The 19,242-nt window shown below is 39.3% G+C and overlaps 2 protein-coding genes across 2 annotated transcripts; both read left to right on the top strand.

Moving 5' to 3' along the window:
- The first annotated feature begins 1,979 nt into the window (after positions 1-1,979).
- On the top strand, positions 1,980-2,852 carry LOC122638851. The gene has a single exon (XM_043831701.1). The coding sequence runs from the start codon at positions 1,980-1,982 to the stop codon at positions 2,850-2,852; it is 873 nt and encodes a 290-aa protein (XP_043687636.1).
- A 187-nt stretch (positions 2,853-3,039) lies between these two features.
- LOC122638852 lies at positions 3,040-5,646 on the top strand. Its single transcript, XM_043831702.1, has 4 exons — positions 3,040-3,544; positions 3,694-4,249; positions 4,346-4,471; positions 5,043-5,646. Exons 1-4 carry the CDS (start codon positions 3,040-3,042, stop codon positions 5,644-5,646), a joined length of 1,791 nt encoding a protein of 596 aa, XP_043687637.1.
- The last annotated feature ends 13,596 nt before the right edge of the window (positions 5,647-19,242 follow it).

A 19,242-nucleotide genomic window follows, 5' to 3' on the forward strand; every position in this document is an offset into this window, starting at 1 on the left:
TTTTGATATTCGAAGAATGATCTTGGAAATTTGTTACTTCGAAGTTGAAATGTCAAATTTGAATGGGAATCTAAGGGGGTTCTATCATGCATCTCACCTCATTTGTTATTGCTGTTTGGTTGTGGGCTCAACAAGAAGAGGAAAGTGAAGTCTTGTTTCCAATCCTGTTTTGACTCTTCGGATAAATTTTCCTTGCTGGGTATATTTACACATCCATCCATCCACCAAGTATTTCTCAATGATGTCCTCAGCTTCATAGGTTAAATCCCTAATTTGGATAACCAATTCCTCCATTGCAATATGTTCTTGACCCTCTGCTCTCTCTGCATCTCTGAGGAAAGAACCCATAAGTTTGAGCTGGTCTCCAAGGGTCTTGACTTGATCTTCCACTACAAGAAACAAATATGCTTCTTTCACAATCACTTGGCACAGGCTATCTAAGACATTCAAAGCAATCGAAGCTGCCATTTCTGATTGCCTCTAGTTCTGCAAATGGATGTTAGAGTTCAATAATGCCTGAAACCCTCTCTTTGTAAAGCTAATTCTTGATCAAACAAAGAACCCATATTGATGTTAAAGGGTTCTAGATTTCTAACCCTTCAAGGGGGTTTTGACTTGAGGAATAATATTTGCATTTGGCAAGTCATGCATTTGATGATGTATTCTATGAATAAAGAAAAGTCACACTACCTTACAGCTCCAGTTTCTCTTTTGGAGAAGGGTACTTTCACCTAATTGTCATACTACCTTACATAAACTGTACTTTTACATACCTCATCTTTTAACCATTTAGTTAAAAGATGAGGTATCTAGAGGATTGGTTTTCCATTCCCTTAATTTTGTAGTGTATCATTGTTGAATAGGAAATTCTTGAAAATAGAAAGCACATGAAAGCACATGAAAGTGTACGTAGTATTGGAAACATAGAAGACATAAAATTTAATCACCCAAAATTGGTGGGCTCCAATAAAGTTCAGATTCCATCGTGGGAGATGGCAGATCGTAAGGATTCGACTGGAGAAATCAATATAGAGAAAGAGTGGAACCTCTTGAGAGAAAAAGAAACTGAGGAAAGAATGTCGAAAAAATCTGGAAATTCAGCGTGGTTTCCTCCATCTTCAACTTCTTCATTTTCCCTCTTAGCTGCCTGATGTTGTCTAACTAGGAATATCTACTTTCTATTTTGATTATTAGTAGTTAATTTCTATTTTCATTGTAAGTAGTTAGTTTCTATTTTAATAGTTAGTACATTGTCAACAAGTAGTAGGTCACATCAGTCTAGAAACTGATTGTGTTTTGTAACCCAAGTAAAAGGCCAAAGTTGGTAGTTTCTAATTTTTGGAACTTTCTAATTTTGAGTCCTTACTATTTTGTTTTAATGAAGTCTATAAAAACAACCCAGGAGGGCAAGCAACCCACAATTTTGATTCCTTGGTGTTTGATCCATGGAGGAAGGAGCTGGTGTATGAACTGGCTGACTCCTTACGGTGGGAAGCCCAGGAGGTCACTCTTTGCTGCTGTTCTTCATCCCCTACAAGCTATCTAGACATTGGAAGACTCTACTTCATCAACCGAGACACCTTTACTGCTGCCCCCTTGCTCCTGTGCCCTGGTTTGAGCCTATTTTGTGTTACTTTCTAATTCCAGCAGCCCCTTCTCCTAACCAATCCAGCCATCACTTCTCTCCCATCTTTTGAGCACATCTCCCGCATCCTAAGGCCCCCAATCGATCCCTTTTTCAGCTCCATTCTCCTCTCTATACTCTGTTTTACCCTTGTCAAGAAAGTACTGTTAGCATCATTCTTTTGTGGTTGTGGGGGTTCTACTTAATCTGAGTTTGGGGGGATTATAATCTGTTGCTTTTGTTGATTGTATGCTATTACTAAGAGGGTTTAATTTACAGCATTGAACTTGGAAGCAGCCCTCTTTTGGACTTAATCAACATTTTTTTTTTGTTTTACCAGTTACGTCTGGAAACTATGTCTAGGAGTTGGATTGAAAGATCAAAGGATCCATCCTTTAGAACGTCTGCACTATACATGCAGGAGGTTGACAAATTCCTAGACTATGCATTTTCTAATGCAGCATGTGGGACTCAGATCTTATGCCCATGTGTAAAGTGCCTAAATCAACTTTGGGGAAATCAGACTGAAGTGACCGAACATCTGGTCTGTGATGGATTTTTAAGGAACTATACAATTTGGAATAACCATGGGGAAGCATCATCTTCACACACCCCTCTTCGTGAAACTCCAGTGGAACTTGACTCATCAGATACCTATGATGTTACACATAACATGCTAAATGAGATGTTCAGAAGAAATACAGATGAAAGGATTGATGATGGTGGCACAGGTGTGCATATAGAGGGGGAAAGTATAGCAATGAAGAAATATGAACGGTTGATGGAAGATGCAAATTTACCATTGTATCCAGGAAACGAAAGGTTTACAAAACTATCTTTCATTCTTCGGCTTTATCATATTAAATGTCTCTGCAAGTTGAGTGACAAAGCATTCTCATTGTTGCTTGACTTATTGAAAGAAGCATTTCCCGAGCCGAATTCATTACCGAAGTCTTTGTATGAAACCAAGAAGATTATTAAAGACTTAGGCCTGAATTACGAGAAGATTGATGCATGCCGCAACGATTGCATGTTGTATCGGAATGACTCAGCAAATGCCACGTCTTGTTACAAATGTGGCATATCAAGATATGTATCAGACGATAAGAAGATCCCAGTCAAGATATTACGTCATTTTCCTTTGATTCCAAGGTTTCAAAGGTTATATATGTCGTCTAAACTATCATCTGATATGAGATGGCATCATAAGGAGTGTGTAGATGACTAGAAGTTACGACACCCAGCTGACTCTAAAGCATGGAAGGACTTCAATAGGCTTTATCCAGATTTTAGTGAGGACCCTCGTAATATTAGGCTTGGGCTTGCAAGTGATGGATTCAATCCATTTAAGATGAATAGCAAAAAAGCATAGTACATGGCCTGTTGTGGTGATCCCTTACAACTTGCCACCGTGGATGTGTATGAAGGCTCCTAACATGATTCTTACATTGCTTATTCCTGGACCAAAACAACCAGGGAATGATATAGACATAAATTTGCAGCCATTGATTGATGAGTTAAAAACATTGTGGGATATAGGCGTTGAGACTTATGATGCATATAAGAAGGAAACATTTAAGCTACGTGCATGCTTGTTATGGACCATTAATGATTTTCTGGCATATGGGAATCTCTCAGGTTGGAGTACGAAAGGTGCTTTGGCTTGTCCATGTTGCAACAAGTATACAGTTTCACATTGGCTAAAATATGGAAGAAAGCACTGTTACTTGGGCCATCGTCGATTTCTTCCTCCTGATCACAAATTTCGTACTGATAGAAGAAGTTTTGATGGTCATGAGGAACATAGAGTGCAACCAAAGACACTTTCTGGTTTTGATGTGTTGGAACAGCTGTGGGGTGCTCAGTTTCCCCCATTTGGGAAGGATAATATTGACAAGGATGGGGGAAGAGAAAAGGGGGGTTACAAAAGCCAGAGCTCCCATTTAACTGGAAGAAGAAGAGTATATTTTTTGATTTGCCATATTGGAAAAATAATGTTGTTCGTCACAATTTAGACGTGATGCATATTGAGAAGAATGTTTGTGATAGTATCATTGGAACATTGTTAGGTATGAAAGACAAGACGAATGATCACGTGAATGCACGTCTAGATTTAAAAGATATGAAAATCCGTGTTGATCTTCATCCAAAAATTATTGAAGGTAGGGATAAAGTCATTTTATCTCCAGCATACTACACATTGTCCAATGAGGACAAGGAGGTGTTTTGCACAATATTAAGTGGTGTGAAGGTTCCAGACGGCTATGCTAGTAATATCTCACGTAATGTGCAAGTCAAGGAGAGGATAATATCAGGAATGAAGAGCCATGATTGTCATATTATGATGCAACAACTTCTTCCAGTTTCCTTTCGTAGTGTTTTGCCCAAGAATGTTGGTAAAGTATTGATTGAGATATGTGAGTTCTTTCGAGATTTATGTAGTAAAGTTGGTTCAGAGGAGGATTTCAAGAGGCTTAATCAAAGTATTGTTGTCTCAATGTGTAACCTTGAAAGGTATTTTCCACCTGGATTTTTCGATGTTATGGTGCATTTGATAGTTCATTTAGCTAGCGAGGCGAGCTTGGCTGGTCCTGTACATTACCGTTGGATGTATCCAATAGAAAGGTTAGTGTTTAATTATTAGTTTGTATAATAATACACCTTATTCATGTTCTATAAAATTTATGGCTAAATATTCGTCACAAATGTGGATTTGTGTAGGTTCCTCAATCAACTTAAAGACTATGTTCGCAACAATAGTCGGCCAGAGGGCTCGATAGCTGAAGGATATATTGCGAAAGAGTGTATAATAATTTGTTCTAGATACTTTGAAGGTGTTGAAATGAGGTTGAATCGGCCATCCAGAAATGATGTTTCATTGGATGTAGAAGACCCACATTCTATATTCTCAAGCATAGGTCGGCCCCTAGGGAAATGTGAACTGTTGCATCTCGAAATGAGAGAAAGGAATCAAGCACATCTACAAAGGAATAAATGAATACCAACAGTAAGTACGAAATAGAGATAAAATTTCATTTCACTCATTTCCTCAATATTGTATTTGATATATATATATTTATTAAAGTGTAATTGAATTTTAATTTTTTGGCCTCACTCAATTATAGACTCCACCTGAAAGAAATCAAAAGGCAGTTAGGTCGTAACTCTCGTCCCAAGAAGGTTATGGATTTGCATGATAGGGACTTTCCAAAATGGTTTAATGAGCATGTACGTAAATATAAAAATTTCAATAATCTACTATATGAAAATTTGCAATTTTATTCTGACCCATTTTGTATCATCAAATATTGAAACTCCGGCAAAATGGGATTGAGGTGCCCGAGCACATCAAATGTCTTGCTAGGGGCCCTAACTCTGAGGCAAGAAGTTATATGGGATACATTATTAATGGGATCAGATTTCATAGTAAGGTGCATGAGATTAATAGAAAAACTCAAAATAGTGGGGTCCTAATAACTGCATTGACTAATAGCTTTTCAAGTCAGAAGGACAAGCATCCTATTGAGGGACATGTTACTTATTATGGTATTCTGAAACAAGTGATAGAATTAGAATACTCAGTGGATCTTAAAGTAACATTATTTAAATGTGATTGGGCTCATCCTGAGAGAGGAGTGGAGAAAGATGAGCTCGGGTTTACACTTGTAAATTTTAATCACTTGAAATATAGTGGTCAAAATGTGAATGACGAGCCATTTGTCATTGCTTCACAAGTAGAGCAGGTGTTTTATGTGTCAGATCCTCGGAGGTCGGATTGGCACGTTGCTGTGACTACCAAGATTAGGGATACATATGACTTGGAAGGTGAGGCAAATGATGTTCTGAATCATGCATACACACAGACTACAATACAACGTAGGCAAAATATGCAACTTTCAGATCATGAAGGTGACACAGATTTTGTGTGGACTAGATCAGATATAGAAGGGATGATAGTTCAGACCCCCATTGAACTAAACAATGAAATTGCAAGTTCAGATGATGACAATATGTCCAATTGAATGACCAGTCTCGGTTGATGATGGGTATGTATGCAATGTTATACTATTACTTTTTTTTATTTTACAAATACAAATTTATGTATTGTGATTGCACTAATATCAATTGTTTATTTTTAAACAGCTAGTCAATAATGAGTAATGATGAGTTTTATGATGGCACGAGCTCAGAGGAAACAGGTAAGAGCACAAACATCTTTACTTATATTTTTGTCTATTAAACTTAGTCAATATGTGTATTTACCTAATATCAATTGTTACAGGTCCTAGAAAGTCTGGAAGAGGACCAGCTCGGGGCAAGGAGGTTTTGTCAATGCCCAGTGGAGAAAAAATTAGCATACAAATAGATGATAATGGCCAACCTTGCAATGAGAGAACTGCACAATTGATGACTTGGATAGGAGTTAAAGCTCGAGATGCACACTTGCTACCTGTATCTTATTCAGATTGGAGGAAAATTCCCCCACCTCTAAAAGATGATGCAGTGAATAAGATATATGTAATATAAAAAACAAATACCATTTTTTTATTTCATTAAAGTGTTTGTTACTTACATTTTAAGTAACTCTATCTTATGTTGTATGCAGGAAAAATTCAACATCCCTGAGAATCGTAGGAAATGGATCGAAACTAAACTGAATGAAAGATGGAGGGACTTTAAGCATGGTCTAAAGGCAAATGTGTTTAAGAAGTATCCCACACATGAGGAGAGGCTAGCTCATATAGATAAACGTGTTCCACAAGAACAATGGAACGTACTCCTTGAGACATGGAGTCAAGAGAGTAGTCAGGTATGGCACCTACAATTAGCCAACCATAGGATAAAATAATGGAATAGTAAGTAGATTCACATTATATTGCTCATATAATTGTGTATATTTGAACAATGGTAGGTTGTATCGGAACGTAATACCGATCATAGGGCCAAACTATTATCATTGCATACCACAGGAAAGACTCCTTTCGCTGTAATTCGAGAGAGGAAGGTAATATAATTTTTAATTATAAATGTTTTTTTTATAGTTAACCCGGTTTAAGATCTTATATACTAATACTCTCTATCACTAATTTATTATTTTTGTTTAGCGTAAAGAGCACCCAGATGAAGGACCTCCCTCTCGTATGGAATTGTTCAAGGTGACTCATACAAAGAAAGATGGATCTTATTCAGACCCCATTGCAGAAGAAAGGATTGTAAGCTTAATAATCTAATAAAAAAACTACTAATGTAAATTCAATACTGTTTAACTCAGGTCTGTATTGTCAAATGCAGGCTAAGATGGACCACAACCTTAACAACCAACCTGAAGAAAAACATGGGGACCATACCGTGCAAGATGGAATCTTCAAGAGTAATGTAGGTGAAGATACTCGTCGGGTACGCATGTACGGAGTTGGATTAACTCCGAAAGCGATACATGGAACGGCAGTAGAGCGCGCTAAGTCATTTGCTCTAGAGAATGCAGAGTTGCGGACTGAGGTACGAACATTAAAGGAGGCAGGGTTTGAACAAAAAGAAGAGATAAGTGGATTGAAGGATATTATTGCTGAACAAAAAGAAGAGATAAATGGATTGAAGGCTGAGATGGAGATTTTTAGGCGATTCATGCGAGGGCAACAAAAATGAGGTGGATATCTATTGTTATTGCTTAAGGTAAATTAAACTTAACACAAAGAAATTATCCATTACACTTGGGAGGTTTTTTTTTATATGGTATTGTGGTTGCTGTATATTCCATCCCTCTCTCTGTCTCTCTCTCTCCCTCTAAATAAACCTTTCATGCTTTTAGCTTTAAGGTGTTTTTTTTTTAATTTTATTTTATGAATTCCATTCCTTTTGCCAAGTAAAATTTCCTTATATGTCTGCTACAACTGCTGGTCATTGATAAATCCATCATTTATTTACTCTACAATATTGCAGGTTGTTATTGCAGCATTGCTTACGTGGTTGGGATGGTTCATTTTGTGAAGCTGGTCTTTACTCTAAATGTTGGATTCCCTCAACTGTCACCTCTTGGAGACACTTTTTTTTTTTTGGTGAAACTTGGAGACACTCTTCATTTACCTTGACGTTTGTCATTTGTCATTTTGTCTTTAGTTTTTTTGTTTTGCTACTTAGCTCTCTCAATGGATAAACAGATCTGTAAATATCCATTATGCGTGCGTTGATCCTAATCTCAGCTTTATGGATGTGTTGCTTATTTATTGCCCAATGCCCAACATTTAGCTCCATGCAACGTCTGTTTTTCTTGTTTTTATCTTGTCAAATTTTCTTTGGTGTGCTAACTCATTTCAGATAACTTAATTGTTGGGAGATTCTGGAGCTGAAGCAAAACTTTCTTCTGCTGATGGTAGCCCTTAATAATAATTCTATTCCTTATACATATTGTTGTCTTCTAGAAGCATAGGGGTGGAGCAAAGAATGTCCAAGGGTCAATCTACAGTGAATCCTGCTCTCTTGATCCGTATGGACGAGGAAAGGAACAGTCTCGATCTGCTTCAGGTACCTTAGCTTAAACACTCTATTTCTTTTTTTCTTCTCTACTGTTGTGTTTTTTTGTGATGTTTTTGAGGTTTATTGATTTTTGTTTGGAAGTTTTATTTTGTACTTCATGGAAAATGAAGGACTCATTCCATCTGCTGAGGAGGAGTTCAAGAGGAAAGAAGAATATTGTAGTTTTGTCAGGAGGAAGGTAGCAGATTTCTTCAGATGGTCACACGATGATGCTGGACAAGAGATTCCGATGGTTTTCTCCGAATCTTCTTCTTCTTCTTCGTACGATGAGGATGATGATGGTGAGTCTTCATATCATGATTGTGAATCTTCATTTCTTGATGATGATGATGCTGAAGGATCTCCATTAATTTGCCCATAATTAAAGGGGTTGAAATGATATGAGAGATTCTTGCTCTGCTCTGCTCTGCTTAGACTTGTGCCAAAACCAATCAGGTTTCCAGTTTTACCATTTTTTATTTTATCTCTCATTTTAAAAAAAAAATATGATAGAATAATAAGAAGAAAATCTAGCCATGTGTATGTTTGTTGATGCAATTAGTTTGATTGATGATCAGCAGCAAATGCAATTTTCTGTGGACTAAATCATCCAAATGGTGGGATTTTTGGTAAGTGTATCATTTATGCTCTAAAATGCTTTTTAATGACATGAACGTGATATCAGTGTTAAAATCAGGTTTCTGTCCGTCAAATATTTGGATTTAGTCTGCTAAGCTAGAATTCCAATTAGGTAAGTGTTTGATCATGGTTTCTAGGGTGGTTTCTTCACCCACAACCCTGCAATTAAGAAATCGTTTGCTTCAATGACCCCTCTGTATAACACTTGATCTTGCATAAAGAGTTTTGTCAGGTAACTGTATTACAGTGATGAGGGCCTCACATTCACTAATCTTGGTGCATATATCTAGTGCTACATGAGTAACTATGTAGGGTGGCCAGAGGTTGTGGTTGCCAGCACCTTTTGGTTGCTTAATAATAGTTAATGGTGATCTGTAGTTCAAGAGTCTTACAGAAAACTATATGAGATGGTTTCAACATCTTAGTTCTGTTGCAGGGAAATATTATTGGATCAGAATCAGCGAAAATATTGGATCAGAATCGACCATTGTCGAGCCCAATTAACCCAATTAGATCCTGCAATGATAACCTCACCTTGTGGAGCAGCATCCTTCTACTAGTCATGTATGGGGTAAGTGCAGGAAATCTAGACACTGAAAGAGCATCAATAAACACTAGAATAATCACATTCCACTGTTTTGTTCTGAATGGTGGTCGTGCATGCAGAAATGACATTGTATCCAGTAAGTGTCCCAGCATAAAAATATTCTTGATTCTTGAGTCATATAAGTACCAAAAAGCATGGCTATGAGAAGAAATGAAAAGATGATAGTCCCTTGGACTAGAAAGTGTGAGAATGTTCGCTCATAGTTATTCATTCTTTTTACTATAAAAATTATCTCCCTAGTGTATTGCAAGAATTGACACCTGGACTCTGTTCTTTACATAAAAAATCCCTTAGAATAATAAAAATAATAAAGAAACATAAGGGAGAAAAACAATATTAAGGTGCAAAGCCCCAGGAGATAAGGGCAAATTATTTCATTTAATCTGAACTTAGGATAGATTGGTGCAGGTGGGACAAATGTAGCAAATTACTTCTTCATGTTCTCTCCCACTCTCATATTAGTTTGGACTAGTACCCAGAAAAAAGTTAGTTGGACTCTTGGTCATACGTATCCCAATTCCCAAGTTTGTATCCAACCAACAAAAAGAAATTATATGGATGACCAAGGTTCAGAAAAGGCCAATGAAAGTAACACTTGCATATGCCTCAAAACACCCAATCATAGTACAAAAAAGGAAAAACTTGAATAAGACTTTGAAAAACACAACATACACAGATTAGGCTGCTATTTGTTTATGTTCCTTGTGTTGATGAGATGCTTTGCTGCATATCATTAATCCTGTGAAGGAAAGGCATTGTATTGTAGTCAGATAAGGTAATGGTTAGGTGGGGATATTTGTTATTACTCGTGCCTTTATGCTCTTATGTGACAAACCAAAGCCCGTCATGGCCAAGTTGAAAGTGATATAGCATACCCCCAAGAAAAGGGAAACAAAAAAAAAGGAATGAAATCCCTATTGCTAGAGCACAGCTGGTGAACCCCATATGCAGTGGCATATTTCCTACGCATGCTATTTATTATTTTTAGTTTCAGCTTATTTTTATTTTAGTTTGTGTATCTCAATTACATTCTTACTTAAGATTCTTTTCTTAGTGCCTATTGTCTCTTTCATTTCTTTCTTCCCCTCTTTCAACTTTTGTTCTGTTACGATATACATTGATATGTTGCTGTTCTCACATTGAAGTAGGCTGATAGTACTATTGTTTTAGAAACACAATTTCTGGAATTTTGAATGTTCATGCACATATATTTAACTAATTGCTGCCTAGTTCGGATCCCCCTATAGCATCTAATTGGTCTCTTGCTTAGTTCAACATTGAGGCAACTATTGAAAATGCCAATCCGGTGTTTTAATAATGCTTCACGGTGAACTTGATGAAGGCATTGTTCTAAATAGTTCTCTCTATGCAGGTTGGTCTCATCTTGCATGCTATGGGATTCAACAATTCCACCCGCATATACCTTGCAGCAAGTGAGCTCTTTGGCAGACAACGGTTCATGAAGCCTTTCACGGATCTATTTCCTCGCTTTGAGAACCACAACACAGTACATCCTGCTGCAGAGGAGCTGGCAGAGAATACTCGGGGTTTGCTAGAGATCCAATCAAGGTTCGAGAGGAATTCTCTAGTGGAGATGTGTTTCTTGTTGAATGCCTCTTGATCTTCAAATTAATAATGATGCTTTTTCTTTCATTTTGAAATTTGGATGTATATTTGTAGGAATATTTATATATTGTAAATAATTTTTTTTTTAAAAAACTATCACACCTTTTACGATGGAATTTAATTTCCATGCCAAAAGATGCTACATTTCCGTGGTATATAATATAAATGTCCGTCGTATATAAGGTAGTTCTAAAATGACGGCAAACGTAGCAGGCCCCATATAATTTATTATATACCACAGTAATTATATCCGTCGTATATAAGACTCTTATACCACGGATTTCATAATCCGTCATATCTAATGTTTTGTTATCCCATAGGAAGGAGAGTGTGTGGTATATAATTTTTTGTACCTTACGGAATATTATCCGTCGTATATAGGTAACTTTATACGACAGTACAAGTATGTCGTGGTATATACATGCTGAACCGACATACAACAAATTTCCGTCGTAAAAGCTTACGACGGCAGTCCATCCGACGGTTGTGCGACGGATTGTTACCGTCGTAAATACTTTTTTTGGGACGGAACAATCCTTTTGCCACGGAAAATTACCGTCGCAAAAACTCTGATTTCTTGTAGTGTACCTTCACCTTCAGTGTTGAGGTTTTATCAATAGGCCTGGATCTGTCCTTCTCCATGTACTCCCCTGCCAAAGGAACCTCAAAATACCGGAAGACTAAGGTAAGGAACTTCCCATATGGAAGGTTCCCATCACCTGGGTTCTGTGCATGATATAACATGGCCTAAAGTAGCAAATAAGGGAGGTTTATAACTGGACCTCCTCTACCCGCTCCCAGAAGGCAATAGGTGATGTCGGCTCTCATCATAGATATGCTGCCTCTGTTACCGCCCTTCGGGTAGATGTTGTAGGACACACATCTACTAATCACTCAAGCACTGGGCTTGTAGGAAGCCTCAGACTTAGGTGTACTCTCAGACCCAGTCAGTGCTTTGAAGACCATCCTCCTAGTCTCCAAAGAAAACATCTCAGGAATGTCCATCCTAGGCTTATAGTTACACCTCTCTCCAGTGTTGGGTAAGCCCAAAATCCCTGCTAGTGAAGCAGTGGTCAACCTAATGTCCACCCCCTTCACTCTACTCTCCAACCCAAACTCTTGTGCCCCAGATGGCACCAAGTTGCAGTAGAAGTACCGAACCAAGTTAGGATAACAAGGCTCAGTAGGTGACAACATAGAGGTCCAACCTAAGATATTGAACCTAGTAAAGAGACTGTACTGGTGAAAGTCTTCCACCTAAACAACTCGGCCATTTACAATTTTTAGAGATTTAAAGTTCTTCCAATCTCTAAAATGCTCGTACCTAGAAAATAGGAATCGGTCGAACTCGGGTTCCTCCGAAGAGGAATCGTCCCCAGGTGAAGATGGTGGCACTGTGGATGATGATGAATCCTCGATTTCAACCCGAAGTCTCTTCCGTGCCATGGATTTCCTAGCCATACGGTGACTGGTGGACATTTTGTTGCAAAAAGAGAAGGAAAAAGGAGTAGTTAGGGTAAGGAAATCTAACAAAAACCCTAGCTAAAACAAGATGGAATAAAAGAAAACCTAATAGGAGGATGTAACCAAGGAATCTTAACTAGGCACGCGTGGATTCGCAAAGAACTCGAAGAAATGTGAGGATTTGGTGTGAGAATAGTCACACTACCCTCCAATGAGTCTTTCCAAGTGTTTAGGGAAGTTTAGAAGAAGTTAGGATTGAAATGGGCCCCTCTCGGACTCATATACCTGTGCCCCGATTCTCTGGGCGATGGCACTAGGCGATGCATCCAATGCCCAGAGACATCGCCTAGTGAAAGTATTTTGCTGGTTTTGAAGTTTTAGCACATGGGAACTTGGATTTCACCTATACTAGCTTTGTGAAACATAAAAATAAAGATTTTTACTAATGTTTTATGAAAATAATAATAATAATAATACTAATAATTAATTAAACAAACACAAATTTCATGAAATTAAGGGAATATAACTTCTACTTGGGGATCTTAGTAAAGCACATAGGAAATTGAAATTCCTTGTTTATGTGTTTAATATAAGTACTTAAAATATATAAATATATATGTATACCCATGACAATTGGTGTGTGTGTAAAAGATTTAGTTATTATGTGCTTGATATTATGATGTACGAACTGAGTGGAGTGCTGCTATGCAAAACCGAACATAGATATGTAGGTATGTTGTAATACGCATTTATGACGTGTAGGGAGCGTAGATCTTACCCTATCCAAAGTCTAGGTCAGCCAAGAACAGGATCTAATTGGTTGTCTAGCCAATCAAAACACTTAGACGCTAAGGTACCTCGAGCCAACCCAAGTAAATTTTTATTGATTCTTAGTCATTTAAATTCTAGTAGACATATAATTAATTCTTCTAATTAAGTATAACCTGATACTTAGAACCATTTTCCATGACAGGATCCATTACCTCAGCCAAGGCTAGAGACCCCAGCACCATGCAGTATATTAGGTACTTGAGAAGGAGATTGATCAAAATACAAGAAGTACGAGCACGTGCCGAGAACCAGCTAGTAGTTTATTTAGCCCTAGCGGATGTTAGTGAGCCTGTGGATCGAGCCATCTACCTATACATAGCAGACGAGGTTAGAAGTGACATAGCCTATCTCTACGTGCAAAACGTTATTACCAGTTGGAAGTTACAGAGGCTTGCCTGTTAGACCAGGTAAATAATTAAAAGCCTTCAATTTAAAAAAAAATTGAAGTCTCTCATATAGTGTCATGCATAGCATACCATTACATAAAATATTTAAGAAGAGAAACGAAACACAAAATGAAAGAAACACCTCATAATGAACAAAGATAACATAAAAAAAAAAAAAAAAAGAACAAAGATAACATATCTAACAATCCACCTTACTGGTGCGGCTCATGAAATTCACTAGAACTATGGACTAGGTTTGTCCCTGCACTAACTAGGAAATAATTGTTGACCTTGATGAGCGATATTGGAATATTGAACATGCTCCTCTTTTCAGAGAAGCCACAATGGTCAACACAAGAAGAAGTTCTCATGGTGGTCGCAAAGGGAAACAACCTCGTGTTATACCGGAGGTTGAACTGCCAAATGGGACTGAGGCTCAAAATTCTGAAGCATCGGCTGCTTCATCAGAGGCACCAGCGGCTGCTCAAGCCACTGCTATAGCACCTCATCCAAATGTGGCAGCCGGTGACGTGACTGCATTCATGACCACTATGATGTGGACCATGCAACAACAACAAGAATTGCTTAGTCAGATGTCTACACAGTTTACAACCATGATGCATGAACATGCGGCACCACCACCACCACCCAACCGGCGTGTACTATTTCCACCATTTGTGCCTCAACACTTAGCGGAGAACTCTACTGCCAATGTTATGGAGAGATTCAAGAAACTCCAACCGCCTGTATTTTCTAAAATAACTTATGAGGCAATGCAGCCGGAACAATGAATCAGTGCTCTAGAGATGGCATTTGAAGTACTAGAGTGCATGGATGCACAGAAGTTTATATGTGCGGGTTATCAATTGTAGAATGAGGCCGAAGCTTGGTGGAAAGCTACTAAGCCTAACTTGGAAGCTACTCACCCGAACCCCACGTGGGAGCAATTCAAAGAGGTTTTCTTCAAGAACTACTTCCCAGAGAGTTTTAGGGACAGGAAAGAAGCTGAATTCATCACACTGGTGTAAGGGACCAAATCAGTATTGGATTACCAACAGTGATTTGAAGACCTGTTCCATTTTGCTCCAGAGCACCTGAAAGGGGAAGTTAGTAAGGCCAAGAAATTTGAGAAAGGACTCAAAACTGAGATTGGATCAGTACTGTCAATTATGGACATTCGGGATTATGCTTAGATGGTCGACAAGGCGAAGACGATGAAAGATAGATTTAAAGAAAAAGAGAAAGAGAAGGCTACAATGTCGCCTGGGTTGAACAAAAGGCCAAATAATTTTTAGACATTTGGGTGGCCGAATAAAGTTTATCGAGGAACAAGTTCAAGCCCTAATTCGACTCCGTATCGTAGGCCGAACGTGGGTCAGAACCCTTTTCACCCCACTTTCAATCGACCTGCTCAACCGACTATGAGTCAAGCGACAACAGCAGCTTCGCTAGCCCGACCAGCAATAAGTCAAGTGAGCCAAGACTCAACACCTTCTGTTCCACCCTATAAGTGCTATGTGTGCATTAAGGAAGGACACATGGCTAGAGATTGTAGATCGTGTGGGTATGGCAACAACTCGCCGAATCAGCCCTATGCTAGACCTTTTCAACCACGGGACAATCAGATGAGAGGGAAGGTGTTTGCAATGATGAATGAAGAAGCTGAGGCAAACCCCGATGTGTTGACAGGTAAGTTTGCTGAACACTACTAAATTATAGGGAATAATTGGCTTGCTTAATGTAACCTAAACTACCTACAAACCCTAGGTACCCTGAATGTCTCGACCATACCTGCACAAGTGCTATTTGACTCGGGTGCAACCCACACTTTCGTCTCTACCACTTTTGTGAGTAGGATGAAAGATCAACTGAGAGACATCGGGCATGAACTAGTAGTCAACACACCGATGGATAGTGTTGTGAGTTTTAAGGAGGTCTACGACCCTTGCCAGATTGAGATCTGTGGGAAGAATCTAATCGCACGATTGATAAAGTTGGTTATAAAGGATTTTGACGTAATACTAGGCATGGATTGGTTGTCCGCCTATGGTGCAAATGTCTTGTGTGCAGAGAAGAAGATTGTATTTAAAATGGACGATGGGTCAATCCTCATCTATCAAAGTGAACCAAGAAGGAAACCCAGAAGGATAACCTTATCAGCTCTCCAAGTGTGAAAGTTTCTTGATGATGGATGCCAAGGCTTTTTGGCCACTGTGATAGACACGGAGGCAAAGATAAAACCCTTGGAAGAACTTGAGGTCCTCAGAGAATTTCCTAATGTTTTTCTAGAAGATCTAACGCAGCTACCGCCTGACCGTGATATAGAGTTTGCAATTGATCTAGTTCCTGGTGCAGCACTGGTATCCAAGGCACCATATCGGATGGCTCCAATCGAACTAAAGGAGCTACAGGTTCAACTTCAAGACCTGCTGAAGAAGGGATTCATACAACCTAGCGTATCACCCTGGGGAGCACCCGTGCTGTTTGTTAAGAAGAAGAATGGTAAGATGCGGCTGTGTATCGACTACCGCGAGTTGAATAAGCTGACTATCAAGAATCGATATTCGTTGCCGCGCATTGATGACCTGTTTGATCAGTTACAAGGAGCAAGAGTTTTCTCCAAAATCGATCTTAGGTCGGGATACCATCTATTGAAGATCAAGAGCAGTGATATTCACAAAATGGCGTTTCGAACCCGACACGAACATTATGAATTCTTGGTTTTGTCATTCAAATTAACCAACGACCCGGCAGCATTCATGGACATGATGAATAGAGTATTCCATGATGTGTTGGATAAGTTCGTAATTGTATTTATTGACGACACTCTGGTGTACTCCAAGAATGAGGAAGAACATGGTTGACACCTTATCTTTGTGTTGCAGTGGTTGCGAGAGCACCAACTTTACGCCAAGTTCAATAAATGTGAATTCTGGCTTCACCAGATTGGATTCCTGGGACACATCATTACTGAAGAAGGCAATAAAGTGGATCCAGGAATGGTGAAAGCGGTACTCAAATGGGAGACTCTGAAGAGTGCCACTGAGATCCAAAGTTTCTTAGGTTTGGCCGGATACTACCGACTGTTCATCGAGAATTTCTCGTGCATTTTGGCACCCATGACAAAACTTACAAAGAAGGAGCCAAATTTGAATGGAATGAAGCGTGCCAGAAAAGTTTTCAGGAATTAAGAAACCGATTGGTAACAGCTCCAGTCTTGACCATTTCGGATGGCACTGGAGGAATGGTAGTATATACTAATGCATCCAGAATAGGACTGGGTGGCATCTTGATGTAGAAAGGTAAAGTAGTCGCCTATGCCTCCAGACAATTAAAGGAACACGAGAAGAACTACCCCACTCATGACTTAGAGTTGGCAGCGGTGGTCTTCGCGTTAAAGATATGGCGGCATTACCTATATGGTGAAAAGAGTGAAATCTTCAGTAATCATAAAAGCCTAAAGTATTTCTTCACCCAGAAAGAGCTGAACATGAGACAGAGGTGGTGGTTAGAACTGGTAAAAGATTATGACTATGAAATCCAGTACCACCCTGGTAAGGCCAACGTTGTAGCTGATGCATTAAGCAGAAAATCTCAGACTGCATCTCTCGTTTCCTTAGCCGTAAGCGAGCAATTGATAGAAGAAGCTCGGAAGATGATCTAGAACTCGTGATCGAAGGAACGGCTATTTAATTAGCTGCCATGGATCTACAACTGTCGATACGAGAAGAAGTAATTGTGAAGCAACCATTGGACCCCAAGCTGGCCAAGATCATTTGGGAAGTACAACAAGGTGTCCATAAGGACCCAAACTTTTCTTTGGCCCAAGATGGTGCACTGAAGTTTCGAGACAGACTATGCGTGCCTGATAATTATGATGTCCAAGACTGAATTCTCAAAGAGGCGCACAACTCACCTTATACAATCCACCCTGGAAGTACAAGGATGTACAAGGATTTGAAGAAGTATTACTAGTGGATAGGAATAAAGGAAACCATAGCAATATACGTTTCCAAGTGCCTCACCTATCAACAGATAAAAGTAGAGAGACACCGACCGTATGGTTTATTACAGCCACTTCCTATACCTGAATGAAAGTGGGAAAGGATCAATATGGATTTCGCGACAAATCTGCCCAACACCAGGAAGGGTATGAATGCGATTTGGATGATCATAGACAGACTGACAAAGGTAGCTCACTTCATACCAATCAAGATAAGTTATTCTATGGAGAAGCTTGCCCAATTATATATAGAGAATATAGTCCACTTACATGGCGTGCCTGTCAGTATTGTGCTTGACAGAGATCCTCGTTTTACCTCAAGGTTTTGGAGGAGTTTACAGAAGGCATTGGGATCTCAACTCAATCTTAGTACAGCTTTCCATCCACAGAAGGATGGACAGTCGAAAAGAACTATACAAACTCTGGAGGATTTGTTCTGGGCCTGCGTTTTGGAAATGAACAATAGTTGGGATGCTCACATACCTCTGGTGGGATTTGCCTACAATAATAGTTATCACTCCACCATTGGCATGGCACCATTCGAAGCTCTATATGGACGGAAATGTAGAACTCTGTTATATTGGGATGAAGTTGGCGAACGAAAATATCTCAGACCTGAGATGATACAAGCAACCTGCGACAAGGTGGATGTTATAAGAGAAAAGATCAAGGCAGCCCAGGCAAGACAGAAAAGTTATGCGAATAATCGAAAGAAGGACATTGAGTTTGAGATCGGAGAAAAAGTATTCCTCCAAGTATCTCCAACTAAAGGATTGCTACGTTTTAACAAGAAGGGCAAGTTGAGCCCAAGATTCATCGGTCCTTATGAAATACTCAATAAAGTGGGACCCGTAGCATATCGACTGGCACTACCACCATCCTTGTCAGGCGTCCACGATGTTTTCATGTGTCAATCCTGAGGAAGGACATTAACAACCCGACACATGTACTATCAACTGAACCTGAACAGTTGGATGTGGATATGACCTACGAAGAGTAACCTACGAAGATATTGGACAGAAAGGAGCATAAGCTCCGTAACCGCACGGTCACCTTTGTGAAGGTTCGATGGGGAAACAACCCGATAGAAGAAGCTTCATGGGAATGTGAAGTGGAAATGAAGGAGAAATATCCCCAACTCTTCGAATTGCAAGGTAAGCAAATTTCGAGGATAAAATTTTTGTAAGGTGGGGAGAAATGTCAAACCTTGCCCCTGACTGGCTAGAATTTTGACTGAAGAACAAGAACCCCTGACCAGGCAACCAAGAGCGCTCTCCTATCACTCTAGTGATTTGGATTAATGAGGAAACTCTATGCATGTCTTCCAACATACCTGTCAGAAGATGGATAGCTGACCCCTGTAGCTGCATAGCTTATAGCATTATATATGGCCTGGACCCCAAGTAATCTCTCTCCTCTCCAAAAAGTGGGACCCAACCCTGGAAAAGTGTGTAAAGGAACCTAAAAGGCATGTGGGGATAATACCCTAACAAAGGGTCAAACCCCTGTGCAAACCCTACTGTGTTTTACCCTTGCTGGAACCACTGGT

Source organism: Telopea speciosissima, chromosome 9 (assembly GCF_018873765.1).
Source record: "Telopea speciosissima isolate NSW1024214 ecotype Mountain lineage chromosome 9, Tspe_v1, whole genome shotgun sequence".
Taxonomy (NCBI): domain Eukaryota; kingdom Viridiplantae; phylum Streptophyta; class Magnoliopsida; order Proteales; family Proteaceae; genus Telopea; species Telopea speciosissima.